This window comes from Capricornis sumatraensis, chromosome 20 (genome assembly GCF_032405125.1).
Source record: "Capricornis sumatraensis isolate serow.1 chromosome 20, serow.2, whole genome shotgun sequence".
Classification (NCBI taxonomy): domain Eukaryota; kingdom Metazoa; phylum Chordata; class Mammalia; order Artiodactyla; family Bovidae; genus Capricornis; species Capricornis sumatraensis.
This window is the reverse complement of record NC_091088.1, coordinates 64,733,505-64,750,312: the sequence shown is the minus strand read 5'-3', so window position 1 is coordinate 64,750,312 and position 16,808 is coordinate 64,733,505. Positions and strand designations below refer to the sequence as shown.

Sequence of the window (16,808 nt, the reverse complement as noted above, 5' to 3'; positions counted from 1 at the left end):
TAGTCCTGCAGTCTCAGACTGTAGGTTTTGACCTTGTGTCTCTGGAACTGAGCCATGTGGAAAGAGGAAAAGTTGTTATACAGAATATCACTGTAAAATGGCACGTTTTCCCCAGGGATAGTTTTGTATTTCTTATTTTAGTTTGCAGTACAGAGAGAAATCCAGAATATTTTCATATTTTCTTAAGATGGTTAAATTATTTTAATGGCAGGAAATGATCTGCATCCAATTACCACCCTATAGGAACTCTTCGGAGACCCAGGTTCCCAACCCCTGAATTGCCAAGAGCAGGACAGCAAGAACCTGCTGACAAAACCATTTCTTTATTTATTTATTGCACTTGAAAATATGTGGGTTGTTTTCAAATACCTTTTGGTATTGATTTCTCACATAGTTTCACAGTAATAAGAGAGCAGGCCCTGTATGATTTCAGTACTCTTTATGTAGGCCATGAAACTTTTGCACCTTGTTTTACGTCATGTTCCAGTGTCTCCTGGTTAATAGTCTATGGGAACTTGAATAAAATTTGTATCCTGCTCTTGTGTGAAAATTGTATAAGTCTTAATTATGTTGAATTGGTTCACAATTCTTTTTAGGTCTAGTATACCCTACTTTCCTGTCCATTCTATTAATTTTTGAGAGTTTAATATTGAAATTCGAACGAAAACTCTTAATTTGTCCACTGAAAAAAATTGTAATATATAGTGGAACTGTCTGTAACTACTTTCAAAGCCTCATGTAAGTGTGTTGTCATACTTTTGTAATTTCAAAAAATTTTTAAAAGGAAAATAAAATCTTTATTGAAACTTTTCTACTTGTTAGGAGGACATATCCTAGTTTCCAGCATACTGGTCTACAAAGTTATAGGCTTTTGCCTTAAAAGTGTAACGGGGTGACACAGCGACCTGGGAAGGCAGGCCGCCTCTGCTTGCATGGCCGCGTGGAGCCCCACCACAGCGGTGCCTCTGGTCTGCGGAACCCAACAGCTTCCTCCTCTCCACTGTGCTTAGGGCATGTTTTCCTCACATCCCGAGGGGGAGCTCAAAGTGACCCAAGTCCTCAAAATTTCCAGGAGGCTGTGCGGAATGTATAAAATTCAAATTAAATCGGAAGAATTTAAGGAGAAGAGAACTGTCTAGCAGCCAATAGGCACGAAAAGAAGAACTCAAAGGTGGGCACGGATTGCAGATTTTTAAGTCTATCCCCATACCCTGGCTGCTTAGATGTTGTTGCTAAAACACTGGATGAGTCTTACTAACAGGGGTTTCCCTTGTGGCTCAACTGGTAAAGAGTCCCCTTGCAACGCGGGAGACCTGGGTTAAATCCCTGGCTTGGGAAGATCCCACGCAGAAGGGAAAGACTACCCACTCCAGTGTTCTGGCCTGGAGAATTCCACGGACTGTATGTATAAACCATGGGGTCGCAGAGTCGGACACGACTGAGCGACTTTCACTACTACCACCGTTCTTTCCTCAACATATGACAAAAAATTTCTTTTGTTCATCGACACTTCCATATTGTAATTATAGAAGAATATGCTATCTATTTAGATGTTAAAGGCAACAAATTAAAAAAAAACAGGCTGTAATTTATGGGGCATCACAGGACTGTTAAACACCTCCCGGCCCCTTGCCCAGCCTTGCTCTCGCTCTGCAGACCTGGACGTTCCTCGCCCCGCCCCTCGCCTGCAGCGAACCGCCCAGCCCCCGACCCGGAAGCTCCGCCTCGGAATCCGCGTGTGCGCAGTTTCCTGCGGAAGCGGAAGGCCGCGAGAGAAGGTAGCCCGGCGGCCCTTGAGGTTTTTTCTTCTAGTGTAAAGGTATGCTGTGCGCTTAGCCGTCCAACCCGCCCTCGCCAGCCCATCTTCAGGGTCCCGCTGGTTCTGCGGAAGTAACATCCCACTACCGCGCCGTCCACAGCAAATAAACCCAGAGGCCGCGGTTGCACGTCGAGTGTTCGAAATCGCTCTGAGGCTTGTCCTTGCCGTTTGCTTTTCGGCCTTCGGCCCCAGAGACACCGCTTTTCGGGATATTTTCCTGCTTAAAACTTAACCGTTAGTACCTACGCCTGTGCCCTGTAAAGTCCTCGGGCGCGAGGGGCATTCGGGCACGCCCACCTCCACCGCCTCACCCTGTCGGCCCCTGGAGGTCGCGTCGACAGCCCCGCTCCCGGAGAAGCCGCGTCCTCTCCCCGGTCCTGAGATTCTGGAGAGCCCGCCCGGCCCGAGACCCCTCTGGCTCCCAGCCTCTCTGCCCTCGCGTCTCCTCAAGCCGATCGTTCTGCCCCGCAGGCCTCCCTTCCTGGTCAGTCCCTTTTCCTCGCCCCTGGGCTGGCCGTGTGACATCCAGTGTTTTTCCGTCACGAGTCCGTCTCGTTGGAAAAGGTGCTCTTTTGATAGGCGGGCGTTTCATTTACTCATCGTTTCTGTAGACACGTGGGCGAGGGGGATCAGAAGAAGCAGTGACTGAGAGTGAAAGGCAAAGTCAGAAGTGGAAATCAATGAGAGAACCGACGGGGTCGCCCAGGATGGCTGAGGCGGTTGCAAAGGGATGGTAAAATGAAATAGAGTTAGCCCCTAAAACAGCGGGTGGGTGAAAGAATAATGGACAAAGGCGTGGGATCTCCAGGAGTTGGAGACAAGGAGTCAGGGGCCGCGCGTCTGCGGTAGGAGAGCTGACAGGGGTGATCCTAGGAGAGAAACAGGGATGGGTGTTGACTAGAAGAGAAGAGAAGGAAGTAAGCCTAGACACCTGGAGTGCCCCAGAGTGGGCTTGTAACAGGGAGAGAAGGGGTGTGACTAGAAGGCAGAAAGGGAGCAGAGTTGGAGAAAGAAAGAGACAGATGTATAGATGTTTAGGACAATTAGAAGGGTGGGGGTGGGGAGAAGAGCAGCAAGAGGAGAAACATGCTGCCGAGGGGGGCAGGACATGTGTGAGGGAAGAAATAGGAGGGCAGAAACAGCATCGCACCTGAGGCAGTGGACACCAAAGGACTGTTCCACATAGTGAGGTCTTCCTGTTTTTGTGGTTGTGGCGAAGGAAGGGGGGACGTTGATTCTAAGCCTGAAGCAGCCTGTTTTCCACTTGCCAGATCAACTTCTAAAAACTTACATTGTCTGAGGAAGAAACTGGGAAGAGGAGGAAAAAGGCAAGAAAAGAGGAATGGCTCTTTCCCAGGTAAAATCATATTCTCAGTTGATTCTCAGTCTGTCCTTCCTGAAATCCCTTCTTTGGACTTACTAATCATCTCTGACTCTGAAGTATCCTTCCTGACCCTGGTACATGCACACTCAGCAGGGAACTTCCCTCAGGGCCTGTCGTCTCCACTTAGATCCCAGCTCCCCATGACCCAGTGGCCTGGACCTTGTGTGGAGGGCACCATCCTGGGCAGGGCTTCACACCCACAGGTTTGAGAAGGGCTCTCAGTGCTGTTGGGCAGCAGGGATTGCCTCGGGTCCTTCTGGCTGTGCAGTCTGCTCTCTGTCAATCAGGATTAAGAAGCTGTGGGTGGAAGTCAGGTATTAACATGCACAGTACCTGGTAAAATCTGGAAGTAGACCTAAAAAGGGAAATTTGTTCTAAGGTAATTGAAGCGAAGTGAGTGAGTCACTGACTTCAAAATCTTGATTGGAAATGGGATGGAAAGTTCAGAGTCAGGTATCAGTGATAGAGAGTGTGCTATTCCATCATCTGTTTGAAACTGTGACATGAATCTAAGTCTCTGAGAGCTGGAAATTCACTTTCATTGCCTTCATTCTTCAGATTTTGTCTTTTCACTGTGTTCATTTTGTGGTTTGGCACAGAGATGTTTTTACTTTTGATGCAGGTGAGATTTCCTCTTCATTGTTTAACCCGTAGATTCACCATTTGTTATGGCAGCTGTCTTTTTTCCACTGGGTTTTCTTGGCATCCTTGTTATTAGGTTTTAAATATATGCAAATATTTATATGCATATGGTTATATTTTAAATATAGGCAAATATATGCAATTGGTTATTTCTGAACATTCTCTTCTGTTCCCTTGGTGTATAAATCCGTGTTTATGCCAGTACTACACCATCTGGATGATATTGTGATATGGCTTGAAATTTTAAAAAGGGTGGCCTTCATCTTTCATCTTTGTACTTATTGAAGATTATTTTTGCAGTTTGTCATCGCCTTGAGGTTCTTTATGATTTCTGGCAAGTTTTTTCTATTTCTGCCAGCATTTCTATTGTACACTTCATAATGAATTCATTAAATCTGTGGGACACTTTGAGTAGCTTGGAAATAGAGAGTGCTGAGATTTCCAGTCCATGACTACTAGATTTATTTGTTTATTGTGGATTTCTTTTAGAAATGGTTAAGTAGTTTTCAGGTATATGTTTCACCTCCTTGGTGAATTACTCCTAAATGTTTCATCCATTTTTAGTATAATAGTAAATAAAATTATTTGATTTTCTTTTATTGTTCATTGTGTATAGAAATGCAGCTGATTTGCACATTGACTTTTGTATCCTGCAAGTTTGCTAAAGTTGCTATTTGATGTGGCAGGGGGTTTTTTGTGTCTGTGTGGAATCTACAGTTTATACATAAAAGTCCTTGTCCTCTAGGAAAGAAGGTAACGTTCTAATTTTTCACTTTGGGAAGCTTTGATTTCTTTCTCTTGTCTAATTGCTCTGGTTAGGGGTTTCAGTCCTTTGTTGAACAGTGTTGCAGAGTGTGCGTCCTTGCCTTCTTCCCGATCTCAGAGGCAAAGTTTTCAGTCTTTCACCATTGAGAACAATGTTAGGTGTGCTCTTTTCGTACATCATATATTTTAGTTTGAGATACTTGTTTTGAAAACAAAACAAGACCCCAAATGGATGGGAATGTATCAAAAGTGTGAATAGACATGAGATCTCAGGGCAGGGAGGAAAGCACAGCTTTAATAGTGGTTGGAAATGTCTTGTAATGGTACATAGAAATGATAGCTTATGGTGAACAACATCGGATTCATGATCTCCAAAGAAGATATAGCTTTGGAACCAGGGACCAGGCTTGATCACTCAAGAGCTTTTGTGTAGCAGAGTTTTATTAAAGTGTGAAATGGGACAGAGAAAGCTTCTGACATACACATCAGAAGGGGGATGGAGAATGCCCCCCCTCGCTGTTCTTAGCAAGGGAGCTATACAGTTTCTCAACTGCTTATTACAGTAAGTCAAAAGAAGGTCTCAAGGTTGTAAAGCTCTTACCAGACCCATGCCCAGAATTTACATTTCAAGATGACAGGATTAGTCAGAAGGTTCTCAAGAAGGAGAAACCTGTCCTCAAGCAGGAAACGTTGTTCTATTATCTTCAGTTCAGTGCAGTCGGTCAGTCATGTCCCACTCTTTGTGACCCCATGAAGTGCAGCATGCCAGGCCTTCCTGTCCATCACCAACTCCAGGAGTTCACTCAAACTCATGTCCATCGAGTCGGTGATGCCATCCAGCCATCTCATCCTCTGTTGTCCCCTTCTCCTGCCCCCAATCCCTCCCAGCATCAGAGTCTTTTCCAATGAGTCAACTCTTCACATGAGGTGGCCAAAGTATTGGAGTTTCAGCTTTAAAATCTGACATAGATTCTGTTCCAAAGAACACCCAGGACTGATCTCCTCCAGAATGGACTGGTTGGATCTCCTTGCAGTCCAGGGGACTCTCAAGAGTCTTCTCCAACACCACAGTTCAAAAGCATCAGTTCTTTGGTGCTCAGCTTTCTTCATAGTCCAACTGTCACATCCATATTGACCACTGGAAAAACCACAGCCTTGACTAGACGGACCTTTGTTAGCAAAGTAATGTCTCCGCTTAGTACAGAGTTTAATACAGTTATTTTGTTGTGTAATCATCAGCTCTGGGCTTAAAGAAAAAAGTTTGTCCTTTTCTCCTCCTTGATAATTCCAGACCAATTTCTATCCTCCTCGAGAGCCCCAGACCCCTTTCTCCACCTCGGGTACCCCGGACTTCTCAACCTACCTCAGAATTGACTCTCTCAGCTCTTTGGCCAGAGAGAAGTTTGTTTATTAAAGTCCCAGAGGAAGCTTAACCTTTCCCCACGTCCTCAGCCTGTCCTTCAACATGTATCATGTATTCTTTCACCCACCAGTGGTGCTGCAGCTCCATCAGACACAAAGGCAAGGTTTGTATCCACAACACTCACCATCTCCCTGCTGTGAGCTGGTTGTTCTCGAGTGTGAGGAGCATGAGGTGGGCTGCCTCCTCTTCTCTCTTTGTGGGCTTGGATGTATTGGCTACTCAATTCTTGGTCCATATAGATCAGAGCTGATGCCCCAAGCGTCTAACCCCTGATCCGGGGCTGCTTTCATCACAGTTGTCATATTTGGAAGATAGAATCGGAAAATGGGAAAGTACTGGCTGCTGTTTAATTTTATCTGGCACCTCAGAACCTGTAATGAACTGTCTTAGTCCCTGTCTGCCTCTTGAGATCACTCAGCCATTTCTGCTGTTCTCCTTTTGCTGCCATACATGTCAGGGTGTGTGGAATAAGCTGGTGGATTGGATCTTCTGTGCCTGTTACTTGGGAAAACTGTAAGGACAGCAGTCCAACAAAGGGAATACATGTGAATCTTTCAGGCTCTTAGCTTGGCATCTCTGGGTGGACCAAATAGTCCCGTCTCAAGGTCTTAGGATATAAGACCCCATATCTCATAGTTTTCCACTCTTGTACTGGTCTTATTTTTTTTTAATTAATTATTTTTTTATTTTACTTTACAATACTGTGTTGGTTTTGCCATACATTGACATGAATCCGCCATGGGTGTACATGAGTTCCCAATCTTGAATCCCCCTCCCACCTCCCTCCCCATATCACCTCTCTGGGTCATCCCAGTGCACCAGCCCCAAGCATCCTGTATCTTGTATCAAACCTAGACTGGTGATTCGTTTCTGACATGATAGTATACATGTTTCAATGCCATTCTCCCAAATCATCCCACCCTCTCCCTCTCCCGCAGAGTCCAAAAGTCTGTTCTGTACATTTGTGTCTCTTTTGCTGTCTCGCATACAGGATTATCATTATCATCATTCTAAATTACATATATATGTGTTAGTATACTGTATTGGTGTTTTTCTTTTCTGGCTTACTTCACTCTGTATAATCGGCTCCAGGTTCATCCACCTCATTAGAACTGATTCAAATGAATTCTTTTTAATGGCTGAGTAATACTCCATTGTGTATATGTACCACCACACTCTTATCCATTCATCTGCTGATGGACATCTAGGTTGCTTCCATGTCCTGGCTATTATAAACAGTGCTGCAATGAACATTGGGGTACACGTGTCTTTTTCAGTTCTGGTTTCCTCTGTGTGTATGCCCAGCAGTGGGATTGCTGGGTCATGAGGCAGTTCAATTTCCAGTTTTTAAAGGAATCTCCGCACTGTTCTCCATAGTGGCTGTACTGGTTTCCATTCCCACCAACAGTGTAAGAGGGTTCCCTTTTCTCCGTACCCTCTCCAGCATTTATTGCTTGTAGACTTTTGGATCATAGCCATTCTGACTGGTGTGAAATGGTACGTCATAGTGGTCTTGATTTGCATTTCTCTGATAATGAGTGATGTTGAGCATCGTTTCAAAAATATGGAATGCTTCACGAATTTGTGTGTCATCCTTGCGCAGGGGCCGTGCTAATCTTCTCTGTATCGTTCCAGTTTTAGTATATGTGCTGCTGAAGTGAGCACTGTACTGGTCTATCTAGTCTGGGAGTGTAGACTCTTCCTGACTTTGCCTTCTCCTTAGTTTGTGTAATTTTTCCTTTTAAATTTGATTTGGAAGTATGTGGCTCTAGGGTCTGAAGTCATGTCCAGTTTCTTTGCTGTGGTAATCCGCCTGTGTTTACGCGGCAGCTCCTCATGGACTCTCTGTGGTGTGGGTTTACTGGGTAAGAGAAAAGTTTTAAAGGAGAATACTTTCCCTTATTGGTTGTAATATTTTCCTCCTGCATACAGAATTACCTTGAAGCTACTTAGTATAGAGGTCAGCGTGTTCTGTGATATGAGAAAGTATCTGAAGACCTTGACCTGTACATCTTTTTCTGGCTTTGAGTGATGTCAGAGAAGCCTGCGTGAAGGGCACTGTGATAGTGGTGTTCACGTGTACTATCACCATGCCCTTTGAGCCTCACCAGGAGGTGTAGGAACTTCTCCTGACAAGGGTACTGTCCAGGTTCACACCCTCAGAGTTGTGAGGCTGTTGACTAAACTGTTGCTGTTGCTGCATGCTTGTCACCTGGGTGCTATTGATCATTCTGCCTCCACATTTAATTTTGTAGCAACTTAATGACAGAGCTTATGTAGCGGAGTGATAACTTCAGTGATGAACCATCATTTGTTTTTTTTCAAGGCATAGCTACTTTCCTTTTTTTATATTTGTATGCATTATAAATGATTGTCTTTTATTTTTGTCATTAAATTTCTATTTTATGTTACTCTTTGTATTTTATTTGCAGTATGTGGGATGGTTGGTTAAGAAAGCTCCCCTACCCCTATGATGGAATTGGTGATTCGTACTTTTTAGAGTTCTTTATGTATTCTTGATGTTAAACTATTATTGAATATATGCTTGGCAATTTTTTTGTATTATAGTGTACATTGTTTTTTCACTGCTGAGGATGGTTTACTGCACAATATTTGATAATTAGGATGTGTGCAATTTACCTCTTTTGATTTTGTTGGCGTGAGGTTTTGGCGTTGTATCTGATAAATCATTGGTGAATCCACTGTCGAGAATCATTTTAGGTTATCTATACGAAATTATGGATGCTAGGCAAACTTATTGTGATAATCGTTTCACAGTATAGGTATCAGTTAATTTTTTGTCTGTAGCTTAAACTTACACAGTGATATTTGTCATTGTAAGAGTTGCTTATACAACCCCCTTTATGTCACTGTTTAAAGAGTTGGGTTTAGAAAGGGGAAATAATTAAACACGTTGGATGAAAGAAACAATAACGCAGTTTATATTCATTTAAAGTGTCTTCCTCTTAAAGTCTGTGGTTAGTGACCAAAATGATCACATCCCTTAAGTCCTCCATCTCAGACACCCAGGTACTGACCCTGAATTTGTTGAACTCAGCCCTATTCTATGTTTGCTGTTTTGTAGCGTGTGAGTAGGGAAAGGCCCATTTCTACCCAGGCAGAGTTTTGTATTTGTAATACAGAGACTAGTCCCATTCTTGTTTCTTAAAACTGCCCAAGTTCCCCGATCCCTGAATTGCTTCTGCCTCACTAGCCGGATTAGAGCACGACATGCTGTGAAAAACAGCTTTTTATTGAGAATAAACCCTTTTAAGAGGAAGTATCTTGGCTTCCAACATAACTTGAAGCTTTTACCTGAGCAGTGTTGCAGAGGGTAACTTAATGCTGTCAAGGTAACAGGCCCCGCCCCCTCCGCGCCCCGCCCCTCCCACGAACTCTGCGCACGGCGGGTGCTCGCCCCGCCCCTGGTCGGAAGCCGCGGCTCTAAAACCAAGAGCCCTTCCCCACAGAGCCGGAAGTTGGAGAGCGCGGAGCCGAGGTCCCCGAGCGGCGCGTAAGCTTCCTTCTAGAGTAAGTTTGCAGAGCTCGCCACCCCTCCAATCCCCACCTCCGCCCTCGCTCACTCGTCCTCATGGTGTGGGAATTGCTAGCGACCTGAACACCCTGGCACCCGGTGCTCGGGCCCGAATTAACGCTGCAGCTGCCGTTGCGGCCCAGTTATCTTTTCGTTTGGGTTTTAAGTGTTGCTGAGCGGTTTCGGCCCTCGGTGCGCGTAGACACCGCTTCTGGCGACATTTTCCTGCTTAAAACCCTTGTTTACCTCTGCCTCGCCAAGTAAAGCCCTCTCTCGCGAGTTGGACTCGCGCTCGCCGCGTCACCTTCTCGACCGCTGGAGGCAGAGCCCATAGGCCAGGCGCCCTCTCCCCGGTCCTAGGATTCCGGAGAGGCCGCCGCGCTCCTGAGCCCCCTCCCTCCCAGTCCTCTGTCCTCGCGTCTCCTGAGGCCGGTCTTTTTGCCCCGCAGCAGCCTCCTTTCCTGTCAGCCCGTCCCCTCACCCCTCATAGGGTAGGTGACCTGGGCTAGCCATGTGACAGCCAGTGCTGTTCCAGGCCCAATTCAACTCGGTCGGAAAAGGTGATCTTCCGGTCCGGGGGCGTCTCGTTCTGTCGCCCACTCAGTAAATTCAGGAGGCAGGAGGATCAGGAGAAGCAGAGTCAGAAGGACTGAGAGAAATAACTGAAGCTGAGGAGAAAAGCATCAGGGAGAACCAGTGGGAAAACAGAATGGCTGAGGGATTTGCAAAGGGATAGTCAAGTCAAAGAGGTTAAGCCTTGAAAATAGCCAAGCGAGTAAAATAGAGAAGTATTAACAATTTAGAAAGCCAGATCTCCAGGGACTGGAAAACAGCACAGGGAACACTGCCCTGTATCAGTAATGGGAGCGGGGAGGCGAAGGGCGATGAGGGACGTCAGAGCTGGAGAGACCCTAACAGGGTTTCAGCCGGGTTTGAGTCCAGGCCTCTTGGGTCAGCGTCCCGAGTTGTGTTTTCACCCGGTTGGAGTCCTGCCACAAGGGTTCAAGTCTCAATCTGAGGTGGCCAGTTTTACGGTGTTGGCAGAGAAAGGTAAGGAGCAGAGGAAGAAAGGGCTGGAAGGAAGCATAGCCACATGGCCTGCCAGGGAGCGGGGAGGAAGGGAGAGTCACAGCGAGAGAAGGGGAGTAATCTGGAGCGCAGAGAGGGAGCCCAAATGGGGGAAGAAAGAGGCAGACATAGGTATGGATTTTTGAAAGACTCAGGAAGGTTGGAGAGAGAGCATTTGGAGGGGGAACGAATTGCAGCAGCCTGGGACAGGACACGCGTGAGGGAGGAAATAGGACGGGAACAGCAGGAGAGCAGAGGGGGAGAAAAAGAGACACGGAGACCCAGATGAAATAGGGAGCTAGGGGAACAGAGGGGTAAGCTCGATGCAGGTGTGGCCAGTTATTTGGATACAGATGATTTTTTTAGTTATACAGAGGAGGATGAGAATTTCAAAACTCCTGTCTATAATGCTTGTGTCTTTTTTTATTAGTTGTGGCAGAAGATGACTTTCATTTGCAAACCCTGTTGAGCCTGGGGCAGTGGCTTGATTCACTGAGTTGTGAGTGACCCCCTTCCCTTGTCCTATCATAAGATAGAGGTCAGGGAAGAAGAGACCTGGGGCAAGAAATGACTGACTCTAGAGTGTCACTCTGTGGTCGCATTTTTTTGTTTTTTTGATGAATTTTTTGGGCTGTATTGTGCCATGGGCTCAGGAGTTGTGGTTCCCAGGTTCTAAAGCACAGGCTCAGTAGTTGTGCACAGGCTTAGTTGCTTGTGCTTGTGGGATCTTCCTGAACCAGGGATAAAACCCATGTCCCCTGCATTGTCAGGCAGACTCTTATCCACTGTATCATTATTGGATAGCATTTTTAAAGAAACACTTTGTTTTAAAAACGGATTCACAGTTTCTGTTTTCTTTATGTATGGTGCTTTTTGTAGCTTGGAATAGGTCTTAATTCATTCAGTTTCTGTACTCACTTTTAAGTTCAGAAATAAACTTTTTTAGTTTCCAGTATACTACTCTTATCATCCTTTTCTAACTATGATTATTCTCCACATATTTTTAAACTTTGACACCAGATTTTTAGATTAGAAATATTTGTTTGTTTGTTTGTTTGTTTGTTTTCAAATTTTTTTCAGATTCATTCCTTGCCTGAGTGCTTTCTTCCCTTCATCTCATACATTTGAAATTTTCTTTGGTAAGTAGTAAATCATCTTAGACAATTTTGTGCCATACTTAGCAAAAGCGTCACCTCGTTTATCAGTTCTAATGAGTTAAATGAACCCAGAGCCTATTATACAGAGTGAAATAAGTCAGAAAGAGAAAGACAAATACTGTATATTAATGCATGTATATGGAATTTAGAAAGATGGTACCAGTGATCCTACATGCAGGGCAACAAAGGGAGACACAGATGTAAAGAACAGACTTTTGGACTCAGTGGGAGAAGGTGAGGGTGGGATGATTTGCAAGAATAGCACTGAAACATATAAATTACCATATGTAAAATAGAATGATCAGTGCAAGTTCAATGCACAAAGCAGGGTACCCAAAGCCAGTGCTCTGCAACAACCCAGAGAGATCTGGTGAGGAGGGAGGTGGAAGAGGGTTAAGAATGGAGGGGCTGTTTCTGCTGCTAAGTCATGTCAGTCGTGTCCAGCTCTGTGCGACCCCATAGACGGCAACCCAACAGGCTCCTCTGTCCCTGGGATTCTCCAGGCAAGAATACTGGCATGGGTTGCCATTTCCTTCTCCAGTGCATGAAAATGAAAAGTGAAAGTGAAGTCGCTCAGTCGTGTCTGACTCTTAGACTCTTAGTGACCCCATGGACTGCAGCCTACCAGGCTCCACCATCCATGGGATTTTCCAGGCAAGAGTACTGGAGTGGGGTGCCATTTCCTTCTCCAATACATGAAAGTGAAAGTGAAGTTGCTCAGTTGTGTCCAACTCTTAAACTCTTAGCAACCCCATGGACTGCAGCCTACCAGGCTCCACCATCTGTGGGATTTTCCAGGCAAGAATACTGGGGTGGGTTGCCATTTCCTTCTCCAATGCATGAAAGTGAAAGTGAAGTTGCTCAGTCGTGTCCAACTCTTAAACTCTTAGCAACCCCATGGACTGCAGCCTACCAGGCTCCACCATCTGTGGGATTTTCCAGGCAAGAATACTGGGGTGGGTTGCCATTTCCTTCTCCAATGCATGAAAGTGAAAGTGAAGTTGCTCAGTCATGGCCGACTCTTAGACTCTTAGCAACCCCATTGACTGCAGCCTACCAGGCTCCACCATGCATGCAAGAGTACTTGCATGGCAAGTACTCTTTGCAGGCAAGAGTATTGGAGTGGGGTGCCATTATAGTCACTAGCAGTCTGTTAATGAAGAAAAGGAAGGTTTTAAAACTCAGAATGGCACCCGGCTCCTCATCCATAAAATGCATTTTGGGATAATCTTGGCACCAGATGATTCATCCCAGGCCATAAAATGATTAACTTGAATCTTGTAGAAGGGCAGATTACCATACAAATAGTTTTGTTTACATAGAGTAGGGGAACAGTATCTGAGTATAACCTACTGGTTTGTGAAGTAGGTGCTCAGCCATTAGGTGGAACTGACTTGAAGACAGAGTCTGGGGTAGGTGCATAGTCCATTCACATAGTTTAAGACAAACATTTCCATAAGAAAAATGGATTGGTTAACTCAAGGTTTGAGAATAGTTAACTTCAGGTGAAACCAGGTGTCATTATGGCAACAAGTATGTTAAGAGAAACCTCCTTTTAAATTTGTATAAAGAAGGAAAAAATTATCACTAGTTTATTTGCTCCTGCCGCTTAAGAGAGATAAAAATGTCTGACACTCTCAGCCTATTTCCTCCATTTGGAGACCCCTGGCCTTCCTGCCTGTTACCCTCTCAGTCCCCCCTTTTCTTTTAGAAGAATTATGTTTCCTAGGAAAAAGGGGCATCGTTCTTGTTCCATAACTACTTCCAAGCTGACAAGGGGCATTGTCCTTAAATTGGTGAGGCAACATATTCTCCTAACCCTCATACCGAAGGTGTCTGATCCAGGGCCCCCAAATAGTAGTTGGAAGTAGCTGCAGCCATAGCAGGAGTTTGAGCAACTATTGCAGGAAGGGGGACCCCTTCCAGGCCCTGAAACTGAGCTCTTGTCTAACACTTGGAAATGAATTGTCTGAGGAGACACCTGTGCTGACAAAGCAAGAGATTTTATTGAGAAAGGGCACCTGGGTGAAGAGCAGTAGGGTAAGGGAACCCAGGAGAACTGCTCAGCCGTGTGGGTCGCAGTCTCGGGTTTTATGGTGATGAGTTTAGTTTCAGGGTGGTGTTTGGCCAGTCATTCTAATTCGGAGTCTTTCCTGGTGGCGCACGCATGGCTCAGCCAAGATGGATGCTAGCCAGAGAGATTCTGGGAAGTGGACAGACACTCCGTGTCTCCTTTCGACCTTTCCCGAACTCTTCAGGTTGGAGGTGGCTCATTAGTTCGTATTCCTTATCAGGATCTCCTGTCATAAAACAACTCATGCAAATAGTTACTATGGTGCCTGGCCAGGGTAGGCGGTTTCAATCAGTGTGCTTCCCCTAACACAGCCATTTGTAACTTAAAAGCTTTCATGCAACTAGAAACAAATCCAGTTACACAGTTACAGATGCAGGGAGCAAACGGCAAAAAACAAAACAATCAGAATTATTGTAAGTAAGATAGTTTTCCACCAGGGGGCACTAGTTAACATCTCCCAAAATGAGGCAATTGAGGCTTCAGGAATATCCATAGCCTCAATCTTCTTGTTCATGTGTTTAGTCAAATGAATAACATTAGTGCTCATATCAGGTTTATATGTACAGCACTGGGTATGAATAATGGCACAAGTTCCTGCTTGCACAGCTGTCAGAATATCTAAACCTAATCTGTTTTGTAAAACCACCTTTCTAATTTGTGCTTGTTCAGCATTAAGAGCTGAAATAGCTTTTTGAGAATCTTGTAATGGCTGTTGAGTAAAATTTGTCAAAGATCCACTCGTAGCATAACATCTGTAGTTCCCAAAGAGGGAACAAAGACTGCAGCCAAATAATGATACCAGTGAAATACAGACCTTGCCCACCGAGTTTTAAGGTGGGGTAAATTAGCAGGCTTTTCTGGAAGCTCTGAAAATATAAAGCCATGAATAAAGGCTAGGCGCAGGGTGCATCTCCCTATCCAACCAAGAGGAAGCCATGCCTATAGGTAAGAGCCACATATCCAATAGGTCCCGTTTGGAGCAAGGCAGCTGACTGAGATATCCAGTCCCAATTAGTGCCTGGCCAGACAAAGGGAGGACTTGAATTGGGGTTGGAAGACATGGAAATGATTACATTGCATAGTTCCTGAGGTAAAAATCCCTATTGTTTCCAATCATTGTAATGAAGTTGTTGGCTAACTTTTGAGGATGGCTCTGTTTGCTCCCAGCATATAGTGGCAGTAGATACTAGACATCCTTTTTCAGGAGTTAGCCATATAACCTCATCCCATATTTGGTAAACGTCAGGTAAAAAACCATTAGATCCAGACCTGTTTGCCTTATGTGTAGCGAAATAGTCATTAAACCGAGACAATGTATAATCAAAATTAAAAGTCACCTTATGTCCATAGTTAAAGTACAGAGTGTTGCACCAGTCCATTTTAGGGTTGGTAGATGTCATCAGATGAAGAAGAGGCATCACATATGATTGTTGTCGAAGGTATTCAGAGACTTGGAGAAAGTCTTTTTCTTGAAGTGGAGATGTCCACCACAAAAGCCTTTCATGATGAAGAGGGGAGCGCTCCGCAGATCCAGCAGTTAGACCAATTGTGGAATGCAGCGTAGGAGTGAGCCCAGGACAGGAAGGCATTGTCTTGAGGATCAGACGGCACACTCAGGATTTTTGGAGTCAGCAGAAGTAGGCTCACATAGATTATCAAGCCCGTCTGAAAAGTACAAAGTCAGAGCATAGAAAGTAAAGACATAAAATGAAGTCACTTAGTTCTGGTCAGGTTGCCACCTCTTAACTCAAGTGTGATGTACCCACGAATCAATTCCTGGCACTTTGACAGCTGTGGAAGAAGAAAGAATAACCTGGTAAGGGCCTTCCCAGAGGGGCTTGAGGGATGGGGCCCCCAGATCCCAGTGTTTTTATGAGGACCTCGGTTCGTGGCTCAAATAAAGGCTTGCTTGACTCAGAGGCTGGGTCAGGAGTCGTCTCCCAGAGTTCTGTTATTGCCTGTTGAAAAGCTGAGAGCTGAGTTACATAACTAGTTAATTCCAAGGCTTCAGGGTCTATAACGATGTCTGTGCGTAAGAAAGGCCTTCCATAACTACATTCAAAGGGGGACAGTCCCTCCTTTTGGGGGCAGTTCAATCCCTCATTAAAGCTATGGGTAAGACTTTAATCCAATTGTCCTGGGTCTCTTGAATTAATTTGCGCAGATGTCTTTTGATAATGTCATTAGATTTTTCAACCTTTCCTGAGGATTGGGGTCTCCAGGAACAGTGTAAGTGATACTCTATTTCTAGAGCTTTAGATACTCCCTGAGTTACAGCAGCTTTAAATGCGGAGCCATTGTCACTCTGAAGGCTCCGTGGCAGCCCAAACCTGGGGATAGTTTCATGGATTAAAATCTTTATAACCTCCTTAGCCTGCTTAATATGACAGGAAAGAGCCTCAATCCATCCAGTAAAAGTATCTACCCAGACTTGTAAGCAAGAATATCAATTAGCTTTTGGCATATGAGTAAAATTCGATTACCCAGCCCTCTCCAAGATCCTTTCCACTTCGTTGTAATCCAGATATTGCTAGCTTCTCAGTCTTTGGGTTATGTTTCTGACGAACCTCACACCTTTTGATAATGTTCTTTAAAGTTTTCATTACATTTTTACATTTACATTACAAGTTTTCATTTACATTTTCATTACAAACGAGAAGCCATCTGGTAAATACTCTCTGCACCCAAATGAAAACTCTGGTGTAAACCCTTAAGAATTTTCCATTGAGCACTTGCAGGAATTATTAATCGTCCATCCTCAGACTGTAACCATCCTTTATCTGTAATCTTTGCTCGTCTTTTCTCATGTCTTTCTAATTCTTCCTCAGTATATTGTGGTGTTTCCTGTTCCACAGGATCTGTCCAGATCAAAGGCATCTACAGTGAAGGGGTTTAATAAAGTGTCAGCTTCTCTGGCTTGACAGTCAGCCAGCTGATTACT

The 16,808-nt window shown here is 44.7% G+C and overlaps 1 protein-coding gene and 1 non-coding gene across 2 annotated transcripts in view; one reads left to right on the top strand and one right to left on the bottom strand.

Moving 5' to 3' along the window:
* The first annotated feature begins 2,285 nt into the window (after positions 1-2,285).
* The window catches only part of LOC138096199 (zinc finger protein 665-like), a 46,306-nt gene continuing 31,783 nt past the window's right edge, over positions 2,286-16,808 (top strand). The window contains exons 1-2 of the mRNA XM_068992278.1: positions 2,286-2,303; positions 3,091-3,176. Of these exons, the coding sequence (XP_068848379.1) occupies positions 3,162-3,176 (15 nt within the window). The 5' untranslated portion in view covers positions 2,286-2,303; positions 3,091-3,161. The remainder of the gene's footprint in view (positions 2,304-3,090; positions 3,177-16,808) is intronic.
* Positions 7,592-7,698, bottom strand: LOC138097269 (U6 spliceosomal RNA). The gene has a single exon (XR_011146469.1). It is a non-coding gene; the product is annotated as a U6 spliceosomal RNA (small nuclear RNA).